Source organism: Gorilla gorilla, chromosome 6 (assembly GCF_029281585.2).
Source record: "Gorilla gorilla gorilla isolate KB3781 chromosome 6, NHGRI_mGorGor1-v2.1_pri, whole genome shotgun sequence".
NCBI lineage: Eukaryota > Metazoa > Chordata > Mammalia > Primates > Hominidae > Gorilla > Gorilla gorilla.
Window position 1 is genome coordinate 83100992 of NC_073230.2, and position 25417 is coordinate 83126408.

General features: G+C 54.0%; 1 protein-coding gene across 26 annotated transcripts in view; it reads left to right on the plus strand.

The window, feature by feature from the left end:
• The first annotated feature begins 16557 nt into the window (after nucleotides 1-16557).
• The window catches only part of ELN (elastin), a 42097-nt gene continuing 33237 nt past the window's right edge, over nucleotides 16558-25417 (plus strand). For 4 of the 26 annotated variants that reach the window (XM_031012711.3, XM_055392738.2, XM_063708132.1 and 1 more), the window contains exons 1-3: nucleotides 16863-17025; nucleotides 24107-24157; nucleotides 25300-25329. In XM_031012711.3, coding sequence (XP_030868571.2) covers nucleotides 16947-17025; nucleotides 24107-24157; nucleotides 25300-25329 — 160 coding nt within the window. In that variant the 5' untranslated portion in view covers nucleotides 16863-16946. Of the gene's footprint in view, nucleotides 17026-24106; nucleotides 24158-25299; nucleotides 25330-25417 lie in introns of all 26 variants that reach the window. The other 22 variants (XM_055392731.2, XM_055392734.2, XM_055392736.2 and 19 more) reach the window with 14 other exon arrangements.

The window sequence follows — 25417 nt, forward strand, 5'->3', positions numbered from 1 at the left end:
TGCCTGCCAGCCCCAAGTCCTGGCCAACCACCCTCTCTTCAGGGGTTAACTGCATACTCCAGCCCACTCCTGTTTTCAATTTGGACACAGTGGACCAAGCTTAAGGATTTGCATGTTTCCTTGAACATTTCTCGGCTGGGGCCCGAGTCAGGCGGATTGCTTGAGGTCAGGAGTTCGAGACCAGCCTGGCTATCATGGTGAAACCCCCTCTCTACAAAAAAATACAAAACTAGCCAGGCATAGTGGCACACACCTGTGGTCCCAGCTACCCGGGAGGCTGAGGTGGGAGGATTGCTTGGACCCAGGAGGTTGAGGCTGCAGTGAGCTGTGATTGTGCCACTGCAATCCAGGCTGGGTGACCAAGAAATAATATTACCTTATTTTCTTTAATTTTATTTATTTATTTATTTATTTATTTATTTATTTATTTATTTATTTACTTTGAGATGGAGTTTTGCTCTCGTTGCCCAGGCCAGAGTGCAATGGCACGATCTTGGCTCACTGCAACCTCCACCTCCCGGGTTCAAATGATTCTTCTGCCTTAGCCAAGTAGCTGGGATTACAGGAGTGCACCACCATGCCTGGCTAATTTTTTGTATTTTCAGTAGAGATGGGGTTTTGCCATGTTGGCCAGGCTGGTCTCAAACACCTGACCTCAGGTGATCCGTCCTCATAGGCCTCCCAAAGTGCTGGGATTACCGGTGTGAACCACTGCGCCCAGCCAGAATATTACCTTAATCAAGCCTCTAGATATAACAGCCAGCTTCTCAGAACACAAATAATAGAATTATATATTACTCCGGGGGGTGGATGGTGAAGCTCTGTCCCCAAGACCAGCAGCACCAGCTGCCCCTGCCTGGGTGGCCACTTTACAACAGCAAATCTGGAGGTCGTCCTGGCCCATGGGCTCCCAATGGAGCCCAAACAGTGGCTTTGACAGATGAGGAAGCCGAGACCCACTGAATAGAGGGAGTGTTCTTAATGCCAGGGACACCCGGCGCAGAGCCCATGTGGGGCTTGGGGAACCCAGGGCACTTGTCCCTTGGTCTTCCGCTGAGCAGCTTTGAAGAGGGCGCATCTTCTGGGAGTTAGAAACCCAGGTTGGAATGGGCCCGTCTCTGCGTTTCTGGGCCTCGAGTCCCCTACCTTGGGGGCACAGGTGTGTATCTGGGGCCGAGGGGATACTGAGGCTATGCCCTTGGAGACTGGCTCTCTCCAGCTGGCAATCTCATTCAGGGATTCTGGGACTGAAAATCCTCCAGGGCTGGGCATGGTGGCTCACGCCTATAATCCCAGAACTTTGGGAGGCCGAGGCAGGCAGATCACTTGAGGTCAGGAGTTTGAGATCAGCCTGGCCAACATGGTGAGACCCCCGTCTCTACCAAAAATACAGAAATTAGCCAGACGTGGTGGCAGCCGCCTGTAATCCCAGCTTCTTGGGAGACTGAGGCAGGAGAATCACTTGAACCTAGGAGGAGGAGGTTGCAGTGAATCAAGATCATGCCACTGCACTCCAGCCTGGGCGACAGAGTGAGACTCTGTCCCAAAAAAAAGAAAAAAGAAAAAGAAAATGACCTCTCAGTGCCTAGGATGGCAGCCCCCAGGCTCAGGCCCTCAGCTGGAACCCCTGGAGCTGTGAATGAAGTGTGAGGAAGGCGGGGCCTCCAGGCAGCTGGAGTCCAGGAGGGAGGCTGGGCTGGACCTGGGATCTCTGGACCCACGAGGCCTGCCTGACCTGCCTGCCCCCTGCCCAGGGCGTCTACCTTGGCCTGGCTCTCACCCGGTCGGTGGAGGCCCAGGGGCCTGGAATCGGTCACATCCGGCCCAGCCGTCTAAACAGGCCTGAGGCCCCAGAGCCCGCCGGGCCCAAGGGGAGCCCAAAATAACATCTGAGTCAGCATCCCTGCAGACACCCCCATCAGCCTGGGCCCATAGGGAGGGGCCTAGAGGCGGCCCAGACGGGGACCAGGCCAAGTCAGGCAGCCACCTGCTCTGGCGGGGCCCAGCCAGCGGCCAGCATGGCCCAGGGACATTGGAATTAGCCAAGTGGGGAGAGGGAGATTGGAGAAGAAAGAGAAGGGGGCGGCCCTGCCCGAGGTGGGCTCCAGTGTGAGAGAGACAGGGCTGTCTGCAGATGGTAGCAGTTCAATGCAGCCAGTGTCACCCTTGGGGGAGAATAGGGGGCTGGGAGCAGGTGCGAGCACATGGCCCAGTCTGGGGTCCCTAGAGGCAAGCAAGTCCTGAGTGTGGGTTGGATTTGGACAGGACAGGGATGCGGGAACCACACTCTACCCAGGGGGAGTCAGGGAACAGAAGCCCCTCCACAGGGGGAGGTGGAAGAGAGAGAGCCCCAAGAGTTCAGGGACCCCTACCAGAGCCAAGCTGGAGACCCTCCCCCCAGGGGCTGGGCAGACACATATAGCCCTCTGACCCCAATCACCTCTGCCACTACAGCCCAGCAGCCACGGCCAGGCCTGTCCGCCCCACACTAGCCCTGCCAGACACAAAGGTGGCCCCAGCAGAAGGGACTGTCTGCACTGAGCCATCCACGTCATCCTACCCATCCCTCCAGGTGAGCACAGCCCCCAGGAGACCCAGAGGAGCTAAGATTCCAACACCAGGGCAGGGCGGGCCTGAGATCAGGGACAGGTCCTAGGCCAGAGTCCTTCAGCATCAGTCCACGTGATCTCGACTCCTCCCCAGAGGCGGCCGCAGGAGCGAGCTGGTCCAGGCCACACTGTGTCCTCAGGTCCCCGGGTGGGTGGCTCTGGTCAGTCCCTTTGCTTTACAACTGTGAGGTCGCCCTGCCTCCCATGGCCAAGCTGGGGCAGAGGGCGGATACCTGAATCCCTGCTGGCCTCCCAGCTTAATCCCTCAGCTTTCCTGAGAATGGCTCTGCTGTTCTTGGCCAAGGGCCTCCGCTGAGCCTGGCACGGCCCCGGCTTGGCCCTCACCAGCGAGTGAGGGCTTGGCTGGGGCCCAGCCAGGGCGGTGGACATGATTGAAGCTAGAACATGGGGCCTGGTGGGCGGTGGATGTTCACTTGGACCCCAGGGAGTGGCTCTGCCGCGGGGACTCACCTCCTGGGGCCCCTCTCATCCGACAGAAGCTTCAGGGCCTTCTCCGAGCCCACCTGGTCCAGAAAACATATAGACCCTGCTCCTTCACTCCCCTGAAACAAATCTGGGTTTTCCCACAGGGAAAGAAGCAGAAAGTTGAGAACAAAACCCTGGTTCTCCCTCCCGTTACAGGCCTTGATCGAGTCTCTACCATATCCGAGGCTCAGTGCAAAGCTCCACGTAGAGGATGCAGAAATGAATTTTCTATGGAGCCCCAGGACGGGGCCACACCTCTTTTTACTGCCCCAGTTTCTCCAAATGGCCCTGAGCCAGGGATCTGAGTGGGGCTGTAGCTAAGATTTTGCTGAGCAGCTATTTTGTGCTTGCATGCATGCAATGTGCTTGAGCTCCCTGACTCCCTGCCACACCCTCTCTAAGAGATGAGGAAACCGAGGCTCAGGGAGGGTATCTTGCCCAAGGTCAAAGTGCCCAAAGTGGAACAAGAGGGACTTGAACTTGCGCCATGTGGACTCAGAACCTCTGCTTTTAACCACAGGGGTGTAGTGGGAAGGGTATGTCTGGGGAAGGGCAGAAGGTCCCGAGGCCGGCTCAGAGGGAGACAGGCATTGCAGGTGGGCAGAACCAGGGGAGGATTGAATGGTGCTGAATGGTGCCCGAACAGTCTCCAAGGACCATCATAGAAACCCAGGAGCCCCCCTGGTCCATTTCATTAGTGATTTGTGTTTTCACATCTTTTCATTTACAGGCCTTATTTGGGGACCTCTTTCTGCAAAGGTACTTGGAGAAAAACATTACAACCTCAGAACCCCAGTTACCCACCAACTTGCTTTTTTATTTTTATTTTATTTTTTATTTTTGAGACAGGGTTCAATCTGTCACCCAGGCTGGAGTGCAGTGGCACGATCTCAGCTCACTGCAACCTCCACCTTCCAGGCTCAAGCGATCCTCCAGCCTCAGCCCCGCCAAGTAGCTGAGACTACAGGCACACGCCATTAAGTCTGGCTAATTTGTGTGTGTGTGTGTGTGTGTGTGTGTGTGTGTGTGTGTGTTTTGTAGAAATGGGGTTTTGCCATATTGCCCAGGCTGGTCTCGAACTCCCGGACTCAAGTGATCCGCCCGCCTTGGTCTCCCAAATTGCTGGGATTATAGGCATGAGTCACCACACCTGGCCCCAAGTTCCATTTTTTAAAAATTTTACTATAATCCCACCCCAGGAAGAGCTGGCTCACCAGATGGTAAGTGACTATCCCGTGAGATGGCTCCATTAAGTCCATACATTGAATATTGGAGTCAAGGGAGAAACGCAGAATTAGGCAGACATCAGACTAGATTGGATTCACCGTCATATTCTCAATGCTCAGCACAGGAACAGAAATTAGTAGTTGCTAAATCAATATTTGCTGAATAAACAAGTAAGTGCCTTTCTGTTAAATGGGTAATAGCCAAGTTTCTAAACTATCTTATTATCATTATTATTATTTTTTTTTCTTTTAGAAACAGAGACTCACTCTGTTGCCCAGACTGGAGCGCAATGACGTAGTCATGACTCACTGCAGCCTTGAACTCCTGGACTCAAGTGATCCTCCTACCTCAGCCTCCTGAATGGCTGGAGTACAGGCATATACCACCATACCCAGCTAATTGTTTTGTTTGTTTTTTGCAGAGATGGGGGTTTCGCTATGTTGCCCACGCTGATCTCTAACTCCTGGCTTCAAGGAATCCTCCCACATCGGCCTCCCAAAGTGCTGGGATTACAGGCGTGAGCCACTGCGCCCAGACAAACCATCTCTGTTAATTAATGCCTGAGTACCATTGAATGAATCATTTAAACTCTACTTTGGATTAATCCTAATAAGGGATTTAGACTAGATCAGGGTCATTTAAGACACAAAGTATAGGCCATACCTCCCACTTCTTGCTCCCAGCAGACATGACCCATTGACTGTGTGATTCCCATCTGCTGAGACTGGATATCCGCAGAATCCTTCTTAACACCACTTCTGATGGCCATTGCCCATCAAACACAGTTGGTGACGGAACCTATCTGCCATCCTGGTTGGAATGAGCTTCCCCAGCCCATTAAAGAGAGAGGCAGCTGAGAGAAATCCAGGCTGTAGAGAGAGTTTAGGGAGGAGTAAGGAGGGACTAGATAAGATGCTCTTTTTTTTTTTTTTTTTGAGAAGGAGTCTCCGTCTGTCACCCAGGCTGGAGTGCACTGGCACGATCTCGGCTCACTGCAACCTCCACCTCCCATGTTCAAGTGATTCTCCTGCCTCAGCCTCCCAAGCAGCTGGGACTATAGGCATGCACCACCATGCCTGGCTAATTGTACTTTTAGTAGAGACGAAGTTTCACCTTGTTGGCCAGGCTGGTCTCGAACTCCTGACCTCAAGCGATCCGCCTGCCTCAGCCTCCCGAAGTGCTAGGATTACAGGTGTGAGCCACCTCACCCAGCCAGGGCTCTTTAAAGATTCCTAATTCCAGGCTGGGCACGGTGGCTCACACCTATAATCCCAGCACTTTGGGAGGCTGAGGGGGGCAGATCGCTTGAGGTCAGGAGTTCAAGACCAGCCTGGCCAACATGGCGAAACCCCGTCTCTACTAAAAATACAAAAGTTAGCAGGGCAAAGTGTCAGGCACCTGTCATCCCAGCTACTTGGGAGGCTGAGGCAGGAGAATCATTTGAACCCAGAAGGTGGAGGTTGCAGTGAGCCGAGACCGCACCGCTGCACTCCAGCCTGAGTGACAGAGTGAGAGTCTGTCTCAAAAAAAAAAAAAAAGAAAGAAAAGAAAAAGAAAGAGAGATTCCTTATTCTGGTCTGGGGACCCTCAGAGTTCCATGAATGGGTGAGCTTCTCCACCACTGGCGGGGGGAACACAAAAACCCACATGGAGAAAGGATGGTGGCCCCCAGCTTGCTGCCTGAATCCTAACAGGCGTTGGAACCAGCTCTCAGCCTGAAAACCACAGGCAGCTCAGAGCTTTTATTAATTCCAGGGCCTGGAGGAAGGGCTGGGGCCCTCGAAAGAGGCTGTGCAGCTGACGACCCAGGAGGGAAGAGTTTTTTTTCCAAACGCTGAGGCCACCACGCTTTGGGAAGGGTGAGGGTAGACAGGCCAAGTCCTGGCTCTGGGGAGATTTAAAATGCTCTGTGTCAACGTAGGTCATCGACCTAATTGTGAAAGGAAAACTGTAATGCTTCCAAAATAAAGCTTAACAGATTATCTTCATGACCTTCGGGTGGGCACAGATTTCTTAAACAGGACAGGTGAAGCACTAACCCCTAGAGAAAAGATGGATACATTTGACTTTGTTAAAATTAAGGAATTGTAGTCATCAAAAGACAGCATTAAAAGTAAGGCAAGCCAGGCAGGGTGGCTCATGCTCATAATCCCAGTGCCTTGAGAGGCCAAGGTGGGAGGATCGCTTGAAGCCAGGAGTTCAAGGCCAACCTGGGCAACATAGCAAGACCCCCATCTCTACGAACAATCAAAATAAATATAAATAAAGGCAAGCCAAAGATTGAGAGAAGATCTTTCTCACACATATAGCTAACTGCAGAATAGTATCAACATAGAGAACATGCATCATAAGGAAATATCAATCCTATTTTCAAAAATGTGCGTAAGACGTAAAAAGTCACTTCACAAACAAGGATAATCAAATGCCCAAAAAGCGTGTGAGAAAGTGTGCACCATCATTACTCATCAGGGAAATTAAAGTTAAAATCACACTGGGAGCCCAACGCGGAGGCTCCCGCCTGTAATCACAGCACTTCGGGAGGCCAAGATGGGAGGATCACTTGAGGCCAGAAGTTTGAGACCAGGCTGGGCAACATAGTGAGACCCCAAGCCCAAAAAATTTAAAAAGTAGCCAGGCGTGGTGGTGCACACCTGTAGTCCCAGCTACTCGGGAGACTGAGGCGGGAGGATCACTTGAGCCCGGGCGGCTGAGGCTGCAGTGAGCTATGATAGCACCACTGAACTGCAGCCTGGATAACAGAGCAAGACCCTGTCTCAAAAATAAATAAAATACTCTTATGATGAGTTGCATTAGCAGTTGCGTGAGCAGATGTCATCTGGCAAAAGTCAACATGACAACACGCACACACAGTGCCTCACATCCACAGATATACTGACACAGAGACACACACAGACACACTCACCCTCATTGCTACATCCCCAGCAGGCTTCAATCTCCTCTGGGAGGGGCAGGGGGCAGCAGGAAGACCATCCAAGCTGCCCCGGTGATTTCAAGGATAGAGTACAAGGCAGAGAAAAGCAGTGTCTGCCCAGAGCCAAAAGCCAAAACCTGCATGAGGGGCCAGGGGGACCACCCCACTGAGCATGCTTCTTCCTCTGGGAGCTGGCAGGAGAGTTCAGGCAGCTGGATCTCTTCTGGATAAACAATGTAATGCAAACCCACGGAATGAGAGCCTCAGACCCTGCAGGAGTAGACCCCGGGGTGCAGAGAAAGATGCAGACAAGAACATGTGGAGATGGACAGAGAGGGAGACAGAGATGCAGAGAGGGGTGGAGGCCGGGCGCGGTAGCTCACGCCTCTAATCCCAGCACTTTGGGAGGCCGAGGCGGGTGGATCACTTGAGGTCAGGAGTTCGAGACCAGCCTGGCCAACATGGTGAAAGCCCATCTCTACTAAAAATACAAAAATTAGCCGGGCATGGTGGTAGGCACCTGTAACCCCAGCTGCTCGGGAGGCTGAGGCAGGAGAATTTCTTGAACCCAGGAAGCGGAGGCTGCAGTGAGTGGAGACTGTGCTACTGCACTCCAGCCTGGGTGACAACCTGGGCGACAGAGCGAGGCTCCATCTAAAAAAACAAACAAACAAACAAAACAAAAAAAGAAAAAAGATTGAGGGGGATAATAGCACCACTCCGCTTGTCTGGAGATTAAACCAGTTATTGTAATAGAGGCTCCCAGCATGGTGCCTGACAGCCAGTAGGAGGGCAGTTCAGGCTGAAAGCTAAAGCCATTTCTCGCCTCCTCCAGGAAGCCCTCCTGGACTGACCCCATCTGGCACTGCTTCTGCCTGACCTCCCGCCCTAATCCCCATTATCACTTTCAGGTGGTTTTTTTTTTACACCAGTGAATTCCCATACACAGTTCAGGGTAGGGGGACAAGGGCTCCCACCAATCTGGGCTGATGGAAGACGAGTAGGTAGCCCAGCCTGAACCAAAGAAAGGGCCGGGGACAATCACATGCCCCTTGCCGGGCATCATACTCAGACCGTCTAGTAACACAATGTGACTTGGAAGGACCTCTTGAGAAGTCAGTGGAAGTGGGGGCTTTTCTCCTAACCAGGATATTTTGAATATGGGTCTGGGAGGGGCCCCCAACTCCGGAAACCCACCCTTCCAGCCCAGGCACAAACCTAAACCAGAGAGGTTTGCTTTCAGGAGAGGGCAAGGGAAGGTTTGCAATGAGCGTGCTGATGGTTGAGAAAGGAATCAGGGCATCTGCAGGTCTTAGCTCCAGGATATTCCCTTACTGCACTTGGGGCTGGGAGGAAGGAGGAGGCCCCCTCCCTCTCCCAGTTTCCCACAAGTCTTCTGTTATGGGCTGAATTGTGTCACCCCAAAATTCACGTGTTGTTCTCCGAGTCCCCCAGGACCTCAGAATGTGACTGTATTTGGAGACAGCGTCTTTTTTTTTTTTTTTTTTTTTTTTTTTTTTTGAGACAGAGTCTCATTCTGTTGCCCAGGCTGGAATGCAGCAGCGTGATCTCAGCCTCCCAAGTAGCTGAGATTACAGTTGTGCACCACCATGCCCGGCTAATCTTTGTATTTTTGGTAGAGACAAAGTTTGCCATATTGGCCAGGCTGGTCTCAAACTCCTGACCTAAAGCGATCCACCTGCTGTGGCCTCCCAAAGTGTTGGGGTTACAGGCGTGAGCCACTGTGCCTGGTCCCGTCCTCAGGATTCTGAGGATCTGAACCCATTGATTGTCCCCCTGGGAGTCTGGGGGCTTATGGGGCCAGGAGCAGACATGGCCCCACCTGAGAACCATGACCCCACCTGTGATCCAAGCTGGGGGCCCAAGACCTCAGCACCAAGCTCTTATCTGCTTGGCAGGAGACTGACCTGTGACCACCAAGGGGGCTAGGGAAGTGTGTAGCAATAGAGGTCTCCCCCCATCCCTACTCATTTTTTTTCACTCACACATTCACTCAGCTGCATTGCAGATGCTTGCTATAGGAATGACAACAGCCCTCAGGGTAGACAGAGAGAATGATGTGTAAATAGTCATGGCAACCATGCCTTTTAGACTTTTTGACAGTGCTGAGCCGAAAAACAATTCATCATGATCCAGTACACACATGCAAACATATAAACTTAAACAAAGGTGTAGGCCAGGTGCCATGGCTCATGCCTGTAATCAGGCCAAGGCGGGAGGATCGCTTGAGGCCAGGAATTTGAGACCAGCCTGAGTAAGATAGTGAGACCCTGTTCCTTTTTTAAAAAAATTAATTACTTTAAAAAAAATTAGCCAGATGTGGTGACATGCACCTGCAGTCCCAGCTACTCAGGAGGATCACTTGAGTCCAGGGATTCGAGGCTGCAGTGAGCTATGATCGTGCCGCTGCACTCCAGCCTGGACAACAGAGCAAGACCCTGTCTCAAAAGATAGGAGAAAGAAGGAAAAAGAAAAAGCGCAAGAGACAGTGCTAAATTTGATCACTTGCGCTTATTCTATTCTATTCTTTTCTATTCTATTTCACTCCATTCTATTCTATGACAGCCCATCCCATCTGAAAATCCTGTTCCTGGCCGGGTGCGGTGGCTCACACCTGTAATCCCAGCACTTTGGGAGGCCGAGGTGGGCAGATCGCTTGAGGCCAGGAGTTCGAGACCAGCCTGAGCAACATGGTAAAACCCTGTCTCTACCAAAAAATACAAAAATAAGCTGGGCACAGTGGTTCCTGCCTGTAATCCCAGCCATTCGGGAGGCTGAGGTGGGAGAATTGCTTGAACCCAGGAGGCGGAGGTTGCAGTGAGCTAAGCCTGGGTGACAGGGTGAAACCCTGTCTCCAAATAAATAAATAAATGAAAATGTCATTCCTGGCCCACTAAAGTGACTCCAAGCCCCACTAATGGGTCACAACCTGAAATTTGAAAGGCGCTGATTGAGTGAAAGTCCTTCATAGGAGCCCTGAGGTGACCCGGGCTGAGTAGGAAGGACCAGCGTCCTCTGAGAGTCTGTTACTGGCAGGCTTTAAGCAGGGCAGGGACACATGGGGTCTGTGCTCTCAGAAGCTCCCTGCAGGCGGCTGTGTGGGTGGGCAGGAGGACAAAGGCTGGGTGCCTGGTCAGGGCTGCCTTCAGCCTTCCTGCTTTTGCGTACACCACCGGAAAGCAACTCCCTCTGGGAGACGGGAACAGGATTCAGCTCCGGCATCGACTCCTCCAGGAAGCCTTCCTGATTGCCTCCCCTCCTGCAGGCTCTGACCCTCCGTTCCCAGGACTGCAGGTGCTGGTGTCCTCTATGCCTGTCTCCCCTCCCCAAACCCAATGCCTGCCAGAGCAGGCCACTCAGAAATGTGGAGAACAGAATGAACAAGGAAGTGGATCACCCCAGGCCCAGCAGGAGCCCCTGGCCCAGCCTCGCCTGCCTCCCACCCAGCATCCTGGCAGCTGCCCTGCCCGCCCTGCAGGACCCGCCTGGCGCCACAGGGATCAGGCCAGCTGAGGGTTCCGGGCATGGGTGGAGGGCTCTGCCCAGGGCGGGGAGCAGCCAAACGTGGTGTGGGGATGGAGACGGGCAAAACCAGGAGGAAGAGAGCTCCCCCGACCCGGCAGTGTTCCCGGCTCAGGCGCTTGGAAGGGCTCCTGAGCACAGAGGGCTGCGGGAGGCCAGGGAGATAAGGGCTTGAGGGAGGGCGCTTGGGTGGGGTAAGAGCTGCAGCAGCTCTGCCCACTGGTTCCTAGAGCCAGCTCAGGGGAGCAGGCAGCTCAGCCCTGGGTCCCACAACATGTGCAGCCCAGGGAAGAGAAGGCTCTGCTTTCCAGGTGCGGAGCCGAACAGAGATCATCGCTCCACCCTAAAGCAGTGTGGCTGGAGGAGTGAAATACTCTAGAGGCTTGAGCTCCAGGTCACAGTGCCTTTGGGTGACCTTCCGCTGGTCACGTGTTTCCTCAAGGATCCGTTTCCTCACCTGTGTGGCAGGATAGTTTATTGAGTCATGAATATCTGTTCTTATCCACCCTGTAACCCTCCCCTCTTGCCACTTTCCAAGCAGCTCTCCAAGTTGCAAGCAAAAAGCCGCCGGAAGTCATCTTCGAGATGAGAGTGAGTATCTTAGACTGGAAGCATCTCCTGCCAGCCCGGAGATGACAGAATGTCCTGCAGGCCACTCCCTTGGAAGCACCTCTGGAGGTGGTCCAGCCCCGAGCTTCCCAGCCTCAGATTCCAGCACAGTCTTGGGGTGCACACGAGCACACAGGCTCCAACGAGGGAGTCAGGGAGTCAGGGCCTCTACTATCTCCAGGCTCCATCTAAGATGCCTGGATTTTGGTGGGGGGTGGAAGTGGAGGAAGACAGACCCAGCAACTGGGATGGAATTCACTGCCACCTACCCGTGTGACATTGGCTTAAATTAAATTAAACAGATCTAAGGCAGACACCAAGATGCTTTTTCTGGTGGCCGAGTTTATAGACAGGACTCCTAACCCTTCTGGTTGTTAACCGGGATAATAATATCCCCATTGGAAAATGGAAGTGTGCTTTGTAAACGGTCAAGTGTCAAACAAACGAGAGGCGTGCTCTGGACTCCTCCATCTCGGGTCCCATGGGAAGGGGGTTTACAGAGGAGGGCCGGCTCACGATGTTCCCCTCCAGATGGCAACAGACAGCCTGTGAGGCGCTGTAGGAACAGCACAGGGCAGAACAGCCCGTCCGGGACACCCACCTCCCCACCCCCGGCTCACACTGGCCGAAGATCCAGACTGACAAATGACTCAGACACACAAACACCCGGGGCTAAGAGGAAACACCGCATGGCCCGGAGGTTGCAGGGGGCAGCACTCACAGGGATGGGGCTTTCTGCTATGCCTACCCCTCCACCCAGCCATGATCAGTGGCCTGAAATGGTGTCATGGACCCCCTCCCATGTTTGAGCACTTGCTGTATACAAAATTCTTACAGATATGTTTGTACTCTTAAATGGTTATGAAGAGCCTGTCTTCATAGGACGAAACCAGGGATTCTAGGGGTCAATTACTGTTGATGTCACCATCCTTCATTATTATTAGATAATCTGGCCAAAGTCATACACTAATCAATATCAGTCCCCATCACAACCACAACAACGACTGCTGACCCTTCCGAACCCACTCCCAGCCTGGGGGGTTGCAGAAGCACCGAGTTCCAGAATTTCAGCCTCCCTCCCACAACGTCCAATGCATCCCCTCGAAGCACAGCCTGTCCTTCTTTTGAGCTGGCTCTGTGTGATGAAGGGACACCCAGCAAATGGCCCAGACCCACGGGCATCCGATCTATTTTCGGTTGCAGTCCCTTTACCTCTGACACCTGTGCCCACGCCAGACCCCTTCCTTTCCTGGCCAGCCATCCGAGGGGTCCCTGGTGGCCTCTGGGAAGAGAGGAACTGCAGAAGTCCCTTTCATTTTCCAGCTGAGGTGCTGGCTCTGGGCCGATGCTGCCAGGCACCCCACAGGAGGTAGCCGCCCTCTCTGGCTCAGTCACCAGTACGAGGGCAGGGCCTCTCCTTTGGGGCTGCTTGTCACGGGAGCCCTTTGCCAGCCTCCAAGGACATCCCTCCTTCTCTGTCCCTCTCCCCTGTCCTCAAGCCCCATCCCATTTTGAACCTCTGCATAGCAGGATCCAGATTCCCCTCCAAGCGCGTCAGAACTAAGGCTAGCTCTGGCTGGGCATGGTGGTTCATGCCTGTAATCTCAGCACTTAGGGAAGTCGAGGCGGGAGGATCATCTGAGGTCAGGAGTTCAAGATCAGCCTGGCCAAAATGGAGAAACCCCGTCTCTACTAAAAATACAAAAATTAGCCAGGCGTGGTGGCGCGTGCCTGTAATCCCAGCTACTCAGGAGGCTGAGGCAGGAGAATTGCTTGAACCCGGGAGGCGGAGGTTGCAGTGAGCCAAGATCGTGCCACTGCACTCCAGCCTGGGCGACAGAGAAAGACTCCCTCTCAAAAAAGAAAACAAACCACCAAAAAGGAACTAAGGCTAGCTCATCTCACCAGTCCTTTATGATCTAAACCAGTGCTGTCCCCGGTGGCCGCTGCTGGCCACATGTGGCTAATGGAGCACTTGAAATGTGACAAGTCCAGATTGAGACGTACCCTCGATGCAAAATACACACCAGTTTTAAGACCTGGTACAAAAAAGAATGCAAGATATCTCAATAATTTTTATTTTGATTGGATGTTGAAAGGATTATACTTTAGATATGTTGTGTTAAATATATTACTAAGAATAGTTTTACTTATGTTTTCTTTTATTTCATATGGCTACTAGTAAATTTAAGATCACAGGAGGGGCTGGATGCGGTGGCTCACATCTGTAATCCCAGCATTTTGGGAGGCCGAGGCGGGCGGATCACCTGAGCTCAGGAGTTTGAGACCAGCCTGGCCAACATGGTGAAATCCGGTCTTTACTAAAAATACAAAAATTAGCTGGCAGTGGTGGCGGATGGCTGTAATCCCAGCTACTCGGGGGCTGAGGCAGGAGAATTGCTTGAACCCGGGAGGCAGAAATTTTAGTGAGCGGAGATCACGCCACTGCACTCCAGCCTGGGTGACAGAACGAGACTCCGTCTCAAAAAAAAAATCTGAACTTTGTCTGGATAGCGACGGAGAGTGTCTGAGCAAAGCACGATGTTCTCAGAGCCATCCAGAGACTGGGAACTCTGTCCTACCAAAATGGGTGCACCCAGAGGAGCTGGAAGATAGAGATCGCCTGTGGGTGACTCATCTGGTTGCCCCTTGGTAGCACTGAGCCAGGCAACAAGCGGGCAAGGCTTGTCAATGATAACGGCAAGACCAGCGATCACCAGGCGGCCAGGTGCACCCGGTAGCCCTCTGTGGGCAATTCTGCATGTATGACCTTATTTAGTCATACAGCTAGGCAAGGAGGTGACACTAAGCATTTGAGTACTGACGGGGTCTTGAATGAACAAGTAAATGAATGAATGAATGGATGGTGGCCGATGACTGTCATCTCCAGTTCTTACATTATGTATCGCGTGCATCAGACTACATGGCATGGATATTCAGTGCAATGGATTTGATTGTGAATTGAGGCCCCCTTTTGCAATCAATCTTGTTGCATGTTATGTTTGTGGAGCTCCTGCAATGAGCAGAGGCTGCTAAGCAGAAGCAGCGCACAGGCTGGGGGCAGGACACAGGGCCCCCGGCCTCGGGGGAGAGGTCTGTTCCAGCCACCTCAAGTCTATTCCTGTGAGTGCCCCTCCACACCCCTCCTGGATCCCCCCACTGCAAGCTCTCTCCCCCTGGCTCCGGACTCTCTCCCCGTCCTGGAATTAATAAAGACTCTGTGCAGACTGCGGTTTGCAAGTCTGAAAGCTGGTTCCTGCCCACGTCACTGCCTCGAGAGGAGAGGGGTCCAGCTTCCCACAGTACCCCCTGCCTTCCTCCTTCCCAGGAAGGCGGAGGCACGCAGATATACCATTGACTTCCCCTCCCCTGCAGCAGGCACATCCTGGGCATCGAGGTTCAGACCCTGCCCCTGAGCAGCCCCTACCCCCGCCAACAAAGGGTGGCTTGGGGGGGCTTTTACCCCAGCATAATCTCCATCAGCTACCCTCAAAGCACCCCCAAATAAACACATACTGTAAGTAAGAGCTGCACACTGGCTGTATGTGTACATCTTCAAGACAATTCTCCCAGCATGCCCCTACCTTCCAAAATTCCAGAGCTGCTCCCTCCAAAGACCCAGGGAAAAGGAAGGGTTTGTCCAGGGTCCTGGGGTGGCCCCGTATTGACTGAAGCCTGATAGCTGTCCTAGAAGCAGAGCACTTGCAGAGCGAGTGATGGCAACTGTGGTATTGACACCAATCCTAGCACCAGCTGAACACAGAGCATTTTTGATCTAGCGGAAATACAAGACCACGTTGTATTTGTCTTTGCAATAATCTCTTAGCTAGGAATACTGATCACCTGTAGACAGATAAGGAAACTGATGCTCTGTGGAGAGGTTTTCCCACCAGAAAGGCTAGAGCCAGAAATTTACTTCTAGGTCCACCAATACCTGCCTTTGACCAATGCCTGCATTTGACCTTTCCACACTGAGCCACCCCTGCTGGCACTCCAGACTGCCACAGTGCTCCTGCCTCCACAAGGGGTCTTTAACTCATCCCTCGGAGCCATCGTGGTGCAGGGAAAAGCCCACAGGGCGTGTGGCTTCCATGCTGTTCCCTGACTGGCTGTGACCTAGGACAAGGAACAAGTTTCCCTCTCCTATTCTCTAGGTCTCACATTTCTTCTCCTCTAGCAGTAGTGGGAAGTGAGGGGTGGGGGATACGACCCTCCCCTGTTCCATCCCACACTCCAACCCCCAAAATCCCCGAGGGTCCCCGTCCAGCTCAGTCCTGGGGGCAGAAATGCAGAGTTCTCCAGGAACGTGTCCCAGCTGTTTCAGTGCAGGCCGCCCCCTCCTGGCCACCAGTGGAATGTCAGCCTTCCCAGAGGGGCCGGGAGAACAGCAGTCCAGAAGCTCCCAGACTGGTGTGGGCGCTAGCTGTGCTCAGCGTGGGGATGGGAGGTGACCCAGTGATAATGGGAAGCTGGGCTGCCTGTCAGTCTGCGGGGGGCTCCCACCTCCCTGTTCCCCCACAGGGCACCTGGGGATCCAACCTGATTTTTGCCAGACCCTGCAGCCTGCATGGGGCTGGGTATAGGGCTGTGACCTTGACCCATGCAGAATAGAACCCTGTGTGTCGGGATCCTCCATGTGCTCCAGATGCCCCTGGGGACAGCACCAACATGGCCTTAACTCCCAGGCCATTCCCCCTGCCTCTAACCCCCTGGCATCTGCAGGCATCCACCCCAGACCCACCCAACACCTCCTCCCCAGCTTCAGGCGCTAGGCTGAGACCTTGGCCCCTGCAGAATGCAGCCCTGTCCAGGGTCCCCTACCTTCCCTCCAGATCCCTCCCAGAGCAATACCAACCCGATCCTACCTTCCAGGACATTCAACCTGCAGCCCCCTGGCCTCTGTAGACATTGCACCCCCCGAACCCCCAGACCTGCCCAATGCCTCCCCTCCCCAGCTTTGGGCAGAACCTGTCTCTAGCCAGACCTGGGGGTGTTGGGGAGTCTGGAGGGCCCGGGTGGGGGCTGAGGCGCGGGACAGCTGGCCCGTGTCCTCACACTGGGCCCGGGGCCCAGCCGGAGGGGCGGGAGCCTGGCCACTCGGGCCTTGGCTGGGGCTGGGATTTTTGGCCTGGCCGCCAGGCCCTCCCTTCTGCTTCCTCTCCCGAGGGCTGTCCTGGCAGAGGCCCCCCTCGCTCTTTCTGGCGGGAACAGGGCCAGCAGCGAAAGAACAGTCGCAGAGGGAAAGCGGGAAAGAGATGGGGGAAAGTGTGTGTGTGTGAGTGTGTGCTTGTGTGCATGTGTGTGTGTGTGTGTGTCAAGGAAAAAAGCTCGCAGTCCAGCAGCCCGGGCCTGGGAGGCTTGTGAGCCGGGCCTTTCGTAATTGTCCCCTCCCCGCGGCCCCCTCCCCCAGGCCTCCCCCCTCTCCCGCCCTCCCGCCCGCCCTCTCTCCCTCCCTCTTTCCCTCGCAGCCGACGAGGCAACAATTAGGCTTTGGGGATAAAACGAGGTGCGGAGAGCGGGCTGGGGCATTTCTCCCCGAGATGGCGGGTCTGACGGCGGCCCCGCGGCCGGGAGTCCTCCTGCTCCTGCTGTCCATCCTCCACCCCTCTCGGCCTGGAGGTAAGAACCCCTCGCCCCTGTCCCCAGCGCTGCCCACAGCTGCGGGCCCTTTGGGCCAGGTGACTAGACGCTTAAGGGGGAGACCTTCATCCCTGGGAACTGCAAGGGGTCCCAGGTGGGAGCCCCTCAGCCACTGGGTCCTCGGAACTGCCCCTCCCAGGAGCCAGCCCTGTGCCCGGGAGGAACCTGTCAAACAGACACCCTCGACTCAGAATAGTCCCAACCCAGCATCCAGGCTTTGCTGCCCTGCGAGGGCTGAGGGGGCCCCTGCTCAGGTGCCCGGGTGCCCGCCCTGTAGGGGGATCAGAGCATCCTGGGGGAGGGCCCAGCAGGAACCCCTGGGTCTGGAGACACCACAGTCTGCACACCTGTGGACACAGCTGGGGTGCACACCAGCCCTGGGGACAGGGAACCTGGGCTTGATACCAGCTCAACCGCAGTGAGCTGTGTGACCTCAGCAGGTTCCTTGACCCCTGGGAAGCCGGGATCCCCCGGTGAGGAAGGTCAGGGCTCCGCTGAGGATGGATTTGCAGCTTGGGAAGCTGCTGCTGTGTTCTCCCTGCTGAGGCAGGCAGGGACTCCTGGTATGCATTTGTGTGCGTGTGTCTGTGTGTGTGCATGCGTGCAGGAATGAGCGTGCTGTGTGCTCGTGTGTGTATGTGTGCATGCACAGGTGTGCACGTGTGCAGATGCCCGGCTGTGTCACTGAACAGGGGAAGGGATTTCTGGAGGGGTACATATGTCTGCTCACAGGTTCATCCTTAGGCAGGTGTATGCGTATGTTTGGAGGAGGTATATGAAGCTGCTCCTTAGTGTGTGCAAAAGTCTGCCACCTGACAGACATGTAGACATGTACACATGTAGACATGGGCGATCTGGCATCCAGGTGTGACACTGGTGTGGACTGTCACTGTGTGTGTTATGGAATGTGTGCATCTGTGTGTATGAATGTGTGTGCGATGTGGCACACAAGCATGGAAAGGCGGGCTGGAGAAGGTGTCTGTCTCCTGGCAGAGGCAGTGTGGCTGAGACAGAGGCTGGAGTGGATCCTGGGGCACTGCTGGGCCATCTGCTATGTGCCCCAACCCAGGCACAGTTGGTTATGGGGTTTAAGGGTGCCCCCTGTGGGGCTGCTATGCCACGGCCAACGGGGGAGGACTGAAGAGGCTCCCCGGGCATGGGAAAAAGGAGGGCATTTGGTAGGCGGGTCTGGGTGGAGTCTGGTTTCCTCGGGAGTCCTCCTTGCCATGAGAACCAAACGCTGAGTGGGGGGCAGGAGGGCCACGGGGTGGAGTCAGGGGCCTGGGCAGGAGCTGCAGCTGTTTCCGTGAGATTGAACAGCTTCCTGTGCAGGGTCCACTGCTGGATGAGGCCAAGAGACATGGGTACCCACAGGCGGGCCCCAGCAGGGGCAACGAGCCAGGGCCTGAAAGCAGCAGCCCCGGGTCCGTCTCAGCCTCCTCCCCAGGTGTAGCCCCCAAACACCCAGCCACCCTCCTTCCCAGATGGGGCCACCACCTATAGGGTGGCAGTTCATCATCAATGAACCTTGAGAATTAGAAATTATTATCGTCACTTGACAAACAAGGAAACTGAGGCTCCGGCAGGCTAAGGCAGTCCCCGGGGATTAGTATCAGCCAGCTCTCTGCCCCAGGTCAAAGGGCAAGGGGGTTAGGAGTGAGCTAGCAGGCAACATTTGGGGAGGGGGAGGCTTGGGGCTGAGTTCTTTAAAGCAGGCATGCCCTAGGCAGAATCAGCTCTCTCCTTGTGTCCTCAGTGACACCGCTAAACGCCCAGCTGGCCTCACACTTTGCAGCGATCAATCTCAGCTCTGTCCCAGGTGGCTGGACTTGCTAGGTCCAAATAAGGGGTGTGTGAACCGATGAGCTCGTGTGGGGTTTTGCACAGAAGTGCTACTGAAGTCTGCAGAGGTCGGGGAGCCAACACAGGGAGTGGAGCGCTCAGTCACTTGCTCACTGCCACTCACCTGGCCGTCCTGGGGGAGCCTGGCTTCTCCCTCAAGGAAGAGGGTGTCACTTATGCAAGTTCAGCAGCTCCAAGGAAGGAACCCTGTTGCGGGGGTGGGGGAGCAGGAGGAGGGGACAAGCCGCACAGCTCCCAGGCTGTTTCAAAAGTGAGCATGAGAAATTAACCCAGGGATAATTCTTCCCCATCCCCCAGAAATAGTATCAGGGATTTTTTTTTTTTTTTCCTGATTTCAGAACTGAAGATGGTTTGGAACAGAGGTTTCCTTTTCTTTTATTTTCCTTTTTTATTTTTATTTTTTTACCTTTTTTATTTTTTTTAAATTGAGACGGGGTCTCGCTGCGTTGTCCAGGCTGGTCTGAATTCCTGGGCTCAAGTGATCCTCCCACCTCCGCCTCCCAAAGTGCTTGGATTACAGGCATGAGCCACTGCCTCTTTTTAAATATTTTTTAAATTATTGTTTTCCGTCCTTAAGTAGGAACAGGGATTTTCAACCTGGCTATCTATTAGACTTCCCACCCGAGAATCCCTGCTTGCTTTGGTTGGAGAGGGACCTGGACACATACTTTTCAGGCTTCCCAGGTGACGGTGGGGTCGCCAGGGCCAAGAAGCACTGGTTTAGAGGTCGATCCCGCTCTGTGTGTCTGCCAAGGCCCCGGCATGAGGGCAAATGTGCCCTGTGTGGGAGGGGACACAGTCACCCAGTGGAGGACAGCTTGTTTTTGAAAACCCTTGGCAGCCTTCTGCATGCAAACAACAAACAGCTTCGTGTGGTCTTATCTGCTCCCCAAGCCAGCCCCCTGGACTTTGGTTTGGCAAAGCCCCCTGCCAAGACCGGCTGGCCCCAGGCTCGCTCCCAAACAGGCTGCTTCCAGCTCTTTGAACCTGGAGCCCAGGGCCCAGGCAAATGGCCCTACATGTGACTTGGGGTCAGCTGGGGGTCCCAGACCAGGCTCTTCAGCTCACTGGTTCTCCATTTCCCTGGCTGCAAAATGGGGAGAAACAGCCCTGCCTGAAGTACCTCCTAGGGCCAATGAGAGCTTCCAGCAATGTAATATCTGGGGGAAAAAAAAGCATCAAATAAAAGGACCGTGGGAATGGGCATTTTTAAAATAATCTATTCTCTTATTCAGAGTCTGCTAATTTGGGCTCATGGATCCTTGTAATTAGTGCACATTGCTAAGGTTTAATACTCCCTCTCGCTACTTACACCATGTTTTGTCTAGTGGAGGGGCAGCTAATGTGTAAATAGATGTGCAATGATGAAAGAAACAGACAGGACTCGGTTGGGGGTGGCCAGAAGGAACCTTGAGAAATCCAGGAAGGCTTCCCAGCAGAAGTGACATTTGAGTTAGACCTAAAGAGAAAAGTAAATGGGGCCAGGTGCAGTGACTCATGCCTGTAATCCCAGCACTTTGGGAGGCCCACATGGGCAGATTGCTTGAGCCCAGGAGTTTGAGACCAGCCTGGGCAACATAGGAAGGCCCCTGTCTCTATTTAAAAAATAAATGAATATTTAAAAGGAAAGAAAAAGAAAGAAAGAGAGAGAGAGAAAGGAGAGAGAGAGAGACAGAAAGAAAGAAAGAAAAGGAAGGAAGGAAGGAAGGAAGGAAGGAAGGAAGGAAGGAAGGAAAATGTTGGAGGACCTGTCTGTGGATGATGGGTAAGTCCCAGACTACAGGCCCTGGCAGGCAGAACTGAAGAGACAGAAGAGCAGATTCTCGATTGGAGGAAGCCCTGTCTGCAGTTAGTGGTGACAGAATTTGGAGGTGGTGATTTTCCCGTCATGGGAGGTATGCAAGCAGAACACGAAGGATGTTTGTGGAAGGAGGTCCAGCCCAGGCCAGAAGACTATTATGATCCCTGAGAGTCTAGGATCGTGATTCTAAGATGCAAGAGACAAGTTCCACCCTGGGCTAGTCGGTGAAACATGCCAAAACCACATAAAACAAGACAAGTGTTCTCCAGGCCAACTGCTTAGGGCCAGCTGAGCAGCACAGTCAGGGAGAGCCGTGGGCTCGAGAAAGGCAGGCGGGAGAGTCTGAGCTCAGCCCTGGTGCGGGGGTAGGACTTGGACAGAGGCAAGGACATTCCTGGCAGGAGAAACGGCTTGTGCCAAGGAGTGGAGGGAGAAGTGAGGATGCCCCACGGGGCCTGGGGAAGCAGCTGTTACCTTTTCAAAGTCCTTTCCAATTTCCAGCTGCTGTCTAATTTTATTCTCACCTCTCTCACTTGCAGAGAGGCAGGAATCCTTTGCAGCCCCTAAATCTTCTCCATTTCCTCATTGCAAAATGGGGATTAAAACCTCGGGCTCCCCAGGCCGTCAGGTTCAGGCATGAAGTTTGGCAAATGCCACCATCATCAGGGTCTGAACGGTGGGCGTGGAGAGTGGGGACAGAGGAGATCTGGGGGAGGGGAAGCTAAGTCTTCCCCCCAGAAAGTGCCTGGGGTGCAGGAGGGCAGAACCCCAGGAGAAAGGAAGTCAGGGTTCAGCCAGGCCCGGGGGCTCAACAAGCCCAAGGCAGGGGGACTCCCAGGGCAGATGGGGATGAAACAGGTTAGAGCCGGATTCACAGACAACCACCCTGCCACCCCTCTACTTAATTCACCTATCATGTATTGAGTAACTACTGCATACCTGGCCCTGGGCCACGGACTGTGCAGTGAAATGGGAAAAAATGAAACGTAAGTGCCACTGTCTTTTTATTTTTGAGCAATTACTGTCTGCCAGGTCCAGAAGAGGACATAGCCTATTACTTGAACCCTTTTACAACTTGCAGCAACCTTGCAACCTTGCAGCAACCAAGTGATTATCTGCCCCATGTCACAAAAAAGGAAACCGATGTTCAGAGAGGTTGAGTGACTTGCCCAAGGTCACACAGATGGTAAGAAGCAGCGAAGGCAGAATTAGAAGCCAGAGGGGTCTGTTCTGAGCGCTTTGCTCTTCCCCCCACCTCCACCACACTGTTCCCTGCAGTCTGCTCTGGAGCCAGAGAGTAGAGAGGAAGGGAGAGAGGCACATGAAGAACGAGGGAGAGGGGGGAGAAAGAGGAGGAAGGAGAGAGGCCGAGGCAGAGAAAGACGCATAAGAGACTGTTGAGAGCTGGAGGCCGGAGCCAGGGAAGGCATCAGAGGCCCGAGGCGGGCCATGTGTGTGCTTGGCAGTGGATGACAGGGCCCAAGTGCTCCTTCCCAGCAGGCCCAGCCCCCCTGGGGCCACCACTCCGAGCCTTGAGGTTCTGACCAGATTACTTGCACACTTCAGGCCTGGATTGCAGTGCCTGAGGAGCCACAAGCCCTGGAAGGGGGTGGCGCCGGGGTCTTGGCTCCGGTGGCTGTGACAGCTCCACAGCCCTGACCCTGCTGGGCTGCAGCTGAGGCTGACAGGGCCCTGGGGCCAGCAAGCCCAGCTGTGCAGCGTCGCCAGGCCTCAGAGGCCAGACGTCTGGCCGCGAGGCCTCCCTGGACACATTGCAGAGACACCGGTTCCCCCAGCCCCGCCCATGCCCCACGGGGCTCACGGCCCCTTTCAGCAAAAGCAGTAAGGGAGGGCTGGGCTGGGGCGTTGGCAAGGTGGCTTGTCAAGCTCAGAGGGGGGCCTTCTGAGGTGGAGGCAGGGCCCCCGGTTTGGGACCCGGTCTGTTGCCATGGCGATGGCTCAGGCAGGGTCTGGATCCAGCATCACAGCGTTCCCCAGTGAGAGCTTCACTGGTCCATGGGGACTGAACTCGTGATCCTGTCTGGCCGGTGAATTCGCTTTTCCTTAGGAAACTATTCACTGTGCTCATTCATGGCGTCCCCCTGAGGCCCCGGCGCCTCCTAAGACAGCCCGTGTCAGACAGCCAGAGCCCCACCCAAGCTCGGCTGCCCAGTGGCTGAGGACGCTGACCTCACGCCGTCCTATCAGTGTGGGAATGGCTGCATTTGTGCTGGCAGCTGCACCTCCTTAATGCTCACTGTAGCAGCCCGGCCTGCCCTTCCCAAAGCTCTGGCCTCTACCCGGCAGCTCAGCTCGGGAAGGGAGTGGGCTGCCTGGTGAGAGGTGCTAGAGTGGGCTGCCTGGTGAGAGGTGCTCAGACCCAGTGTCTTCCACCCCAGGCCCTCTCCCTGACTCCAGGGAGAACCAGGTAACACAGCAAGAACCATCATACTCTAAGGACTGGCAGCAGGGCACGGGGCCTGTCATCCTAGCACTTTAGGAGGCCAAGGCAGGAGGATCGCTTGAGCCCAGGAGTTCCAGACCAGCCTGGGGAACATACTGACACCCCATCTTTACAAAAAAATCAATTAGCCAGATGTGGAGGTGCACGCCTGTAGTCCCAGCTACTTGGGAGACTGAGGCAGGAGAATCGCTTGAACCTAGGAGGCGGAAGTTGCAGTGAGCTGAGATCTTGCCACTGCACTCCAGCCTGGGTGACAGAGCAAGACTCTGTCTCAAAAATAAAGCACTGGCCTGAGCTTGAATCCAGGCCCCGTCTCTTTCCAGCTGTGTGGCCCCAGGCATGTCCCTTAACCTCTCTGAGCCTGATTTCATGTCTTAAAATGATAGTCTCTGGGAGCGGTGGCTCACACCTGTAATCCCAGCACTTTGGGAGGCCGAGGCAGGCAGATCACTTGAGGTCAGGGGTTCAAGACCAGCCTGCCCAACATAGTGAAACCCTGTCTCCACTAAAAATACAGAAATTAGCCGTGCTTGGTGGCATGCACCTGTAATCCCAGCTACTCAGAAGGCTGAGGCAGGAGAATCGCTTGAGCCGGGCAGACGGAGGTTGCAGTGAGCTGAGATCCCACCACTGCACTCCAGCCTGGGTGAAAGGCCAAGACTCCGTCTCAGTCTCAAACAAAACAAAATGATGATAGTAAGCCCTGCCCTTCCAACTTCACAGGCCGATTTCAAAGAGCAAGAATGAGAACACACTTTGTAAACAGAAACTGCTCTGGAGACAAGCGATGTCATTATTGCCATCAGCATCATTCTTGTTTCCATGTAATTGTGGGTTTTGCCATTGAAAGTAATGGCAAAAACCGCAGTTACTTTTGCACCAGCCTAATAGTTCTGGCTTCTGGAGGACTGACTCTACCTGTTTCCTTTCAGGGGTCCCTGGGGCCATTCCTGGTGGAGTTCCTGGAGGAGTCTTTTATCCAGGTAATGTACATGAAACTTCCACACACCCAGGTCATGCAGATGATGCTGATGTCCATAATAGATGCACATTTTGACACTACAGAAGGTAGGAACATTGACACACCTACCAGAAGTCACACCCACTTAAAAATGCAATTAACAAGACACTGATTTACAGCCATTAAGAGCATACAGGCTGGACATGGTGGCTCACGCCTGTAATCTCAACACTCTGGGAGGCAGAGAAAGGAGGATTGCTTGAGGCCAGGAGTTTCAGACGAGCCTGGACAGCATAGTGAGACCCCCTCTCTACACACACACACACACACACAAATTTAAAATTAGCCATGTTCTACATTGAGAAAAATGAAAATGAAGTATAGAAATTAAAAAAAAAATTAGCTGGGCATGGTGGTGCATGCCTGTAGTCCTAGCTACTGGGGAGGCTGAGGCAGGAGGATCACTTGAGCTTAGGAGTTCAAGGCTGCAGTGAGCTATAATAGCACCACTGCACTGAAGTCTGGGTGACAGAGTAAAACCCTGTCTCTAAAAAGAAAAGGGGAAAAAAAGAAAAGAAAAATCAAAAGTAATACTTTCAATACTTAAAAAGTATTTGAGGCCAGGCACGGTGGCTCAAGCCTGTAATCCCAGCACTTTGGGAGGCCGAGGCAGGTGGATCACAAGGTCAGGAGATCAAGACCATCCTGGCTAACACAGTGAAACCCTGTCTCTACTAAAAATACAAAAAATTAGCCAGGTGTCGTGGCGAGCGCCTCCAGTCCCAGCTACTCGGGAGGCTAAGGCAGGAGAATGACGTGATTGAACCCAGGAGGCGGAGCTTACGGTGAGCCGAGATCGCACCACTGCACTCCAGCCTGGGCGACAGAGGGAGACTCCGTATAAAAAAAATTTTTTTAATTAAAAAAAGCATTTGAGTGTACAGAAGTGACCTGGAAGTGGGGAGAGACGCCAGCACTCCCCCAGATTCATACTGACACTGGACTGCTGGCCAAGCAGAAGAGAAAACCGAGGCTTGCAGAGAGCAGGTCTTGCCCAAAGTCACGTAGTTAGGCAGAGGTGGATTCAGCCATAGCTGGGGGTGGCAGCGGGCTTGCCTGGCAGAAGTACCGATGATCTCTCTTTCTCTTTCTCTCCCCCCACAGGGGCTGGTCTCGGAGCCCTTGGAGGAGGAGGTGAGCTCAGAAACCACACTTGTTCATCACTGAAAGGGCCTGGGTTTCACCCGAGCCACATGCATCCTCAGACCTGAGAACCCTGGGA